This window comes from Ailuropoda melanoleuca, chromosome 16 (assembly GCF_002007445.2).
Source record: "Ailuropoda melanoleuca isolate Jingjing chromosome 16, ASM200744v2, whole genome shotgun sequence".
Classification (NCBI taxonomy): Eukaryota; Metazoa; Chordata; class Mammalia; order Carnivora; family Ursidae; genus Ailuropoda; species Ailuropoda melanoleuca.
Genome location: NC_048233.1, coordinates 76,939,010 through 76,948,264, shown reverse-complemented (window position 1 = coordinate 76,948,264; position 9,255 = coordinate 76,939,010). Strand labels below are relative to the sequence as shown.

At 35.4% G+C, this 9,255-nt stretch overlaps 1 protein-coding gene across 1 annotated transcript; it reads left to right on the top strand.

Moving 5' to 3' along the window:
• Window positions 1–6,681: 6,681 nt before the first annotated feature.
• LOC100475525 (olfactory receptor 4C11) lies at window positions 6,682–7,664 on the top strand. Its single transcript, XM_034646313.1, is given in 3 exon segments — window positions 6,682–7,154; window positions 7,156–7,518; window positions 7,571–7,664. Coding segments are annotated over 3 exon segments (930 nt in total).
• The last annotated feature ends 1,591 nt before the right edge of the window (window positions 7,665–9,255 follow it).

Genomic DNA, 9,255 nt, shown 5'->3' with positions numbered 1-9,255 from the left:
TCCCCTGCCTGAAAGCCTTCAAACTGAGCCATCCTGTCTGATGCCTTGCACTCTGCACATTACCTCTTCCTGATCTACAGCCTCCTGCCTATGGACCTCAACTGGGACATCAACTCTTAACGGTTTATAGCAGTTTCTGGTGTTTAGTATCAAAAGGGACATAGAGTGTATAGATTTGCACTCTCCTGCTTTCATATCAACAAAAGCCAATTCTTTATAATAAATCTTTTTGTGTGTTTGTGTATGTGTGTGTACTCTGAATGATAACACATTTTCTTGGATCAGGAGACACAATATTGTTTAGAATTCAATAATATCTGAAAAAATACATATTTAAAAACTTTTTGTTATGTTCAGTTATCCAGCTCATAGTCATTTAACACAACCCCTATCAAAGCTCCAATGACAATTTTTGCAGATGTAGAAAAATCAGCTGACAGATTCATATGGAATCTCAAGGGATCTTTAGTAAAAAAAAAAAAAAATTCTTGAAAAGAAAAAGTTGTAGGCCTCACATCTGAATTTTAAACTTATCATAATGCTATAGTAGTGTAAACAGTGTGGTAATGGTATTAAGACAGATACACAGAAAAATGGAATAGAGTGGATGTTCCAGAAATGCAACATCACATATGTAGTCACATGACATTCTATAAGGATACCAAGATCATCCGACTGGAAAAGTTTAGTTTTTTCAACAGTTTGGAAACACTAGATATTAATTGCAAATGAATGAAGGTATACCACTAACTTAGACCACATACAAAATGAAATGGATCAAAGACCTAGGTATAAGAGCTAAAACTGTAAAATATTTAGAGGAAAAAATAAATGAAAAGAAAAGCTTCAGGACACAACCTTAGGAAATAATTTCTTGAATATGGCACCAAAAACACAGGTAACAGAAGGAATAAATAAATAAATTGAACTACCTCAATTTCGATGCATCGAAGGCCATAATCAACAGAGTGAAAAGGCAATTCATGGAATTTATACAACTCAATATCAACAAAACTCTTGAATAAACATTTATCAAAAAAATATACACAAATGGGCAATGAGCACATGAAAAAATACCCAATATCACTAAACACACATGTGCACACTGTTCATAAGAATATAAAAATGGAGCAGCCACTATGAAAGACAGTACGACGTTCTCCATAAAGTTAACAATACAATGACCACATGATCACGAATTTCCACTTCCAGGTATTTAGCAAAAACATTGGAAGTGAAGACTGGAAGAGATATGCATATGCTCATGTCCATATCAGCATTAGTCATGATGGCCAAAATGTATAAGCAACCCAAGTGTCCATCAACATATGAACAAACAAAATGTGGTATAATACAATGGAATATTATTCAGTCCAGAAAAGGAAGGAATTTCTGAGCCATGCTACAACACAGATACACTATGATGACATATTAAATGAAATAAGCCATTTATGTTTAATAAACTTTATACTTTATAACAGGTTTATATTTACAGGGAAATTGTGGAAAAGAGAGAGAGTTCCCATACACTCTGTGCTCAGTTTCCTCTGTTTCCATCTCACATAAAATAGTACATTAGTCACAAGTAATTCACTTCATGTGAACATATTGTTGTTAACCAACAACCCTACTTTATTGAGATTACTTTCACTAATGCCATTTTTCTTCTCCAGAATCTCATCCAACATAATAAATTAAACTCAGTTGTCATAACTTCCTTAGCACCTCCAGACAGTGAGTTTATCTGGATATTCTTTTATTTATTTATTTATTTATTTATTTATTACAACTATGATTAACATAAGACATTTTATTACTTTCAGGTGTGTAAAATAATGATTCAACAATTCTATAGCTTGCTCAGTGCCCATTACAATAATTCTGCTCAACTTTTCTTGCCTTTGATGAACTTGACAGTTCTGAGGAGAACTAGTCAGACATTTTATATAAAAACCTTCACTTGGGGTTTGTTTGATATTTTACTTCTAGATTAGACGGGGGTTATGGTTTATTGGGAGAAAGGTCACAGAGGCAAAGTGTCATTTACATCACATCATGCCAGTGGGTGCACACTTTCAGTGTGATTCATCACCATTGATGTTAACCTTGATCACCTGGTTGACGTAGTATTTGCCATATTTCTCCTCTGTAAGTTTACTTCCCCCATCCCATTCCACAGTGAACCTTTTGGAAGGAACTCACTTGTGTACAGCCTACAAGTAAGAGATTAAGAGTTATCCTATAACCATTTGAGAGCAGAGTACTTACCATATCATTAGGGATTCTTCTATTATGGGAGATTCTATTTTCCCTATTGATTAATTAGTTATTTAAATGTTTAATATTATGAACTTGTGAATTATTTAAACTAAGAGTTCTATTTCAATTCAGTGTCATTTATTTTGTTCCTCAATTACTTTCCAGCTTTTGTCACCAGGGCCTCTTTCCATTGGCTCTTGTGTCCCTTTGGTATATTCTTATCACAGTGTGAGTGTTTGTGTGTGTGTGGGCGGGGCATTTCCTTACCTTCTATCACTACAAAATGCTATAGTTCATCTTGTATGTTCCCTGCCCCAGACCTAGAATCAGCTGTCTAATTAATGAGTTCTTTTTTTTTTTTTAAGATTTTATTTATTTATTTGACAGAGATAAAGACAGCCAGGTAGAGAGGGCACACAAGCAGGGGGAGTGGGAGAGGAAGAAGCAGGCTCATAGCGGAAAAGCCTGATGTGGGGCTCGATCCCATAACGCTGGGATCACGTCCTGAGCCGAAGGCAGACGCTTAAGCACTGTGCCACCCAGGCGCCCCTATTTAAGAAGTTCTTATTCATTTTCTTAGGTAGTGATATCAAGAACCATATCCTGGCCAATAGATAACTAGATAATCACTGTTTTTTTTTTCTCTAGCCAAAAGACATCCTTTATGGTCCAAATAAACATTTTTAATTGCAAAAAAGATCACCTTTCCCGCATAACCTATTAATACATATTGAGGATTAAGTTCTTTATTACTTCTAGCTCAGGCTTCTTAATTAAAAGGGAAGGGAGACTTCAGGGAATGACCTTCCCCCGACTCCTATATTTTGCATCATTCATGTTTGAATATTCCTGCAGGAAAGGCAAAAGAGAAGCATTTCCCAGTCAACAGTCCATGTGAGAGTTGATTTCAGAAAGTGTGGGATGAATCCAGGACCAGCTTTGTCTTCTGGCCTGCAGGCGAGAGCCTGAGCCTCAGTGACATCAAAGGAGATCAGACAGAATTTTAGAAACATTTTTTCTTTTTATTCTCATTTAAGCAAAGAGCGGCCACATTACCTTGAGAAGAAGAGAGGACAACTGAACATCCTAACCTTTACATAAACTCTTATCAAAGTTGCTAAGATTTGTCTTAGGGATTAACATACCTGTTTATATTACTCACAGAAAATTAATCTGATCAATGCCATAGTGATAGAAAGTTTAGGGAATTTTCTAAACATAGTTTACAATCGAAACTGAGAAGACAGAATAATAGAAATGCACAGCAGTTCCTGGTGGATAGGTAAGAAAATAGAAATTATATCTATTTCAGTGTCCCAGGAAATGCTCCATGGAGATGATGATTTTACTTTGGATGGAGTAGGCTTCCCTTTTCAGTGGTAACTGAGTATTGAATGGGACTGAAAACTATTGGATTGTATCAATAAGGAATTCTGTTAATTCTTTCATTCATTTTATGAATACTTATTAATAAATATGTACTTTTTTCTAGGTGTTAAATTTAACAGTAAACAGATAAAAATTGACTTTTTTATGTTGCTTCCTTTGAATGTAAGCCTCTCTTATAACTATTATTATGTGAACTATACAGATCTCTCAGTCTATATCTCTATTACATAGATAGACCAATAGGTCTGGATGGATAGATAGATAATAATAGATGATTGATAGATGAAAGATAGATACAGCATAGATTGATAGGTAGATGGATGAATAGATATATAGAGAGATATCTTTTTATAATACATAGCTGTTAGAAATCACAGACAAGTTTTCATTCCTGTTTGCTGAAGAGTTGGACAAAGAGCATGTTTGGTGAACTGCTAAGAATGCAGGGGAATTGTAGTGAATGGCAGTGTGGTTGGGGCATGATGTGGTAATGGGCCTTGAGCCCAGAGTTGCCTCTATAAGTAACTCACCCTCTTACTCAGACATTTAAATTTTATTCTGGCCCTGGGAATCTTGCCTATGTCAGAAGACAATTGTTATCATCAGTAATATGCCAGTGCTATTAACAAACCATCTAGTAAGAGAAGGTTTTAAAAGCTTTATTTTTAATGCAGTATCATTATGACATATTTGCAACTACCAAAGGGAATATTTTAAAAGGTAAGTCATCCAGCTAACTTTGTTTCCAAGAATGCAATTTCCCCACTCTGAGGACACAAATATTATGCCATCTCTGTACTCTCTTAAATGCAACTAATAGATATGAGTCCTTGTGTGTGTGTGATATATATTATTCTTCAGTTAATGAAAATATTACCATTCTCCCATCCTCAGCATACGGTTCTGAACTCTATCACTTTTCAACATATTTTAGAAACCATTGCATATATATATCCATTTGCTTTTTATTGATGATTGCATAAAATACCATCCCTGATTCATTTAGCTTCTTTTCTGATGGGCATTGAAGTTGTTTCTTACCTTTTGCCAACATGGAAAGGACTGCTGTGATTGTCTTTGTGCCTGTGAGTGAGATTACTTGCAGCAAATGGAATCACTAGACCTGTGTCTATGTGCCATTGAAATATCACCAATGCTGCAAATCACTCCTCGAGAGATAGCACCCCCTTAAACTCTTCTTAACATCTGTTGGATCAATTGTTTCCTAAATCATTTTCATCTGTGTTTGTTAAGATACATATATCAAAAATTAAATTTATTAATCTGATACTTCAGAACTGAAGGTATTTTTCTATGAATGAAATTGATAATCTTTTCAAATTGTGTTTAATAAGAAGAGATTCTTTCGAAGTCAGATTTTTTTCTCCCATTTTCATTTGTACTGTCTTTCGTTTGTTTGTTTTTAAGATTTTGTCTATTTGAAACTGAGGGCTTCAGAGGGGAGGGAGGTGGGGGAATGGGATAGACCGGTGATGGGTAGTAAGGAGGGCATGTATTGCATCGTGCACTGGGTGTTATACGCAACTAATGGAGTGTCGAACTTTACATCGGAATCCGGGGTTGTACTGTATGGTGACTAACATAATATAATAAAAAATCATTTAAAAAACAAAAAAGATTTTGTCTATTTGTTTAGAGAAAGCGATTCCAAGCAGGGAAAGAGTCAGAGGGAGAGGGAGAGATAGAATCTGAAGGTGGTTCCATGTCAAGCATGGAGCCCAGCTGTGGACTCAATTACAATTCACTGAGATCATGACCTGAGTGGAAAACAAGAGTGGGACCCTTAACTGACTGAGACACCCAGGCACCCTACTCATTGTGTTTTTAAAATTGATCTCTGAAATCCATTTATATTTTAGAAAATTATGCTTCTCTTTGTAATAACATGATGTAAATATACTTAAATGCCTTGGCATTTATGGATTTAACTGTGCTACAATTTGGAAAATGTATGTAAATAAGAAGGGAAAGGTTTGTTCCACTCTTTAGTATGAATAAATAAATATTAGTTCCCTTCTTGTTTCTATCTTCTCTTATTGAAGCCAGGGTATGGGACACTCAAGAATATAAATTCAAAGAATGCTATTGAAAAGTTTCAGCTATGACTTGGAACTTCCTTAGCTCATTTTCTAAATCCCTGTTACTTAAAATAACATGAAATTTGAAAAAAAAATTTGATTCATACCAATGTTGTCTATTTATCCTTTATTTTAGTCTCAGTCACTCCTTGTGTCTTAAGAAAATATGTGGTAAGACCTATTAAAATATGAACAAAGTGAAGAATTTAACTTTGGATGACATATTATAATATAAAAAGAGTAAAATGTTTTTTTATACAAGCTGAATTTAAAACTCTTAACAATTAGAAATTATTGTGAGTTAAAAATGACAGGAAATAAACTGTCAAGCTAACAGATTAAAATAAATTTCACAATGGACTGGACCAAAGGACTGAATGTTCACTGCTAAAATATAGTTTCTTTCTCCTCTTGTTCTCTCTCTCTCTTTTAGGTTTCCAATTATGGAAAACACTATCAAAAGTTTCTACATCACTCCTTGAATGTTCAGAATATTTACTAGAAGATACTCCATACCTGAACTACCAGGTTCAAATAGTGTGAAAGTGCATCATGTAATTCATGCATGAGTTTTCCCCATTTGGCAACATTCTACCCTAAACTAGAGAAAGACATTCACTTCAAAAGGATACCATCCCGAGGAATCCCCTAAATTAATGTTTATTATGCCTGAAGAATCAGGTTCTCTTTTATTATTGATATATTTCACTGTTACCATAAGCAATCAGGTGAATAAATTGTAAATAAATATTATGACTTCCACATTACTCAGAAGAAAACAACACGAAAGGTAAGGAATTATACAATGGTAATTGACACGTCCATGATCAATCATATGTATTTGATCCCCAAATGGAGTATTCATTTCATAATATTTTTTTGTCTGCTGATTAATTATTTCTAACCTGCATTTTCTCCAACTTTGCCTGAAATAATGCAGCAAAATCACAGCGTAACTGAATTCATGCTGTTAGGATTGACCGAAGATCCTATGAGACAGAAAATCGTATTTGTAATCTTCTTAATTTTTTATGTGGGAACCGTGGTAGGGAATTTGCTTATTATTGTGACCATCAAGTCCAGCCACTCACTAGGGAGCCCCATGTACTTTTTCCTATTTTATTTGTCCCTTTCTGATTCCTGCTTTTCAACATCAACAGCCCCCAGACTAATTGTGGATGCACTGTCTGCAAAAAAAATCATACCTTACAATGAGTGCATGACTCAAGTCTTTGCACTACATTTCTTTGGCTGCATGCAGATCTTTGTGCTTATCCTCATGGCTGTGGATCGCTATGTGGCCATCTGTAAGCCCTTACATTACCCAACCATCATGAGACGGCAGGTCTGCACCATCCTGATTGTGCTCGCATGGATAGGGTCTTTTATCCATTCTATAGCCCAGATTACTGGCTTTGAGATTACCTTTCTGTGGACCCAATTTGATTGATCATTACTGCTGTGATTTGCAGCCCTTGCTGAAACTTGCTTGCATGGACACATATGTGATCAACCTACTTTTGGTGACTAACAGTGGGGCCATTTGCTCAAGCAGTTTTGTGATTTTGATGATCTCATACTTTGTCATCTTGCATTCCCTGAGAAACCACAGTGGGGAAGGGAGGAAAAAAGCTCTTTCTACCTGCACTTCTCACATCATTGTAGTAATCTTATTCTTTGGTCCATGTATATTCATATATACACGCCCCCCAACCACTTTCCCCATGGACAAGATGGTGGCGGTATTTTATACTATTGGGACCCCTTTTCTCAACCCATTCATCTACACACTGAGGAATGCAGAAGTGAAAAATGCCATGAGNTAACCCACTCATCTACACACTGAGGAATGCAGAAGTGAAAAACGCCATGAGAAAGCTATGGTGTATCAAAATTACCTCAGAAAGCAAAAGATGAAATGAGGGCTTTGGCTAATTCCTTAATCTGTACAGATACCAAATATGATAGTGTATATCCTGACTTGTCGCATGCACTCTAATATAATGCAGCTGATTTCCTTACTTTTTCTGTACTTCTGTCCTGAAACTAGTAGCTTCTCTCATAATGCCAGCCTGGTTCTTACTTTTCCTGAGAGCTCAATTCTGACAGTGAGAATTATGAAATAATCCACACATCTCAGTCTACACTCTGGTTTGTTAAAGAGAAAGATGTTTATACAATCACAACTGCTTAGTGAGCATCCAAAAAGAAAGAATAGCCTATTCTCTATGACTTTTAATTCTCTCTACAGCACATTTTAAATAAGATATCCTGCTTTGTCTTGAGCACATTCACAACAAAGGAACTAACTTTGTGCATCAAGAAATTCTTTTCATGATATCATTAGTTTATCTTTAAAAAGTCCCATGCTAGTGAAACAAAGGCCAAAATATATATTTGTAATTTTTTTCTTAAATAATTGTTCTAATGTTTCCTTTGACTCTTAAGATAACTGATGCATTATTTATGGGATTTTCTAAATGTAGTGTTATTAATTCAGCTAATTTCTATGATTGTTAAAAAGGGGCTACAGGAAGAGACTTCCACACACCTAAGAGTGAAGGAAGTAAAATGATTTATGCTGTCAAGACTAAAGAAGAATTTATAAGACACCATCGATACAGCACATTTTCTGAGATTGAAGTGCAGAAAGGTAGAACGAACCTTAAAGGAAAAAGTGAATATAATTTCATCTGAAATTGGGTTGTATCACTGGAATAAAGGAAAGCATGAGAGGCATTCTGAAATACTCAGTATGCTTGTATGTAGTGAATGGAGTTAGAGAGAACTTACTTTTGCAGCAAGAAGCCATTTTCCTTCTCTGTTTGTCCTGTACTACTAAAGGGGTAATGTGTACTGTGAGGTTAGAATTGCCAATAGAGTTTTGATGTTTACAGTGAGCAGAGCAGATTAGCAGCCACACTTTGAATAAATGCATGCCAGGAGTTATACATGATACTTTAAAATTCATTCATTTCAGAGAGTACAAAAACTAACTCAAAGGGATACATGCGCCCCAATGTTTATAGCAACATTATCTACAATAACTAAATTATGAAAACAGTCCAAGTGTCCATCAAATGCTGAATTGGAAAATATATGATAGGTATATAATGCTATATCACTCAGTTATTGACAAGAATGGGAAATGAGATCTTGCCATTTGCAATGACAAGGTTGGAGATAGAGAGTATAATGCTAAGCGAAATAAGTCAGTCAGACAAAGACAAATACCATATGATTTGACTCACATGAAAATTAAGAAACAAAACAAATGAGTATAGGATAAAACAGAGAGAGGGGGGCAAATCAAGAAACAGATTCTTAACTATAGAGAACAACCTGATGGTTACCAGAGGGTAGGTGGATAGGAGGACAGGTTAGGTACGTAATGGGCACATAAGACTACACTTGTGATGAGCACTGTGTGTGGCGTGTAAGTGTTGAATCAATAAATTGTACACCTGTAACAGCCATTATACTGTATGTTAGCAACTGATATTTAAAC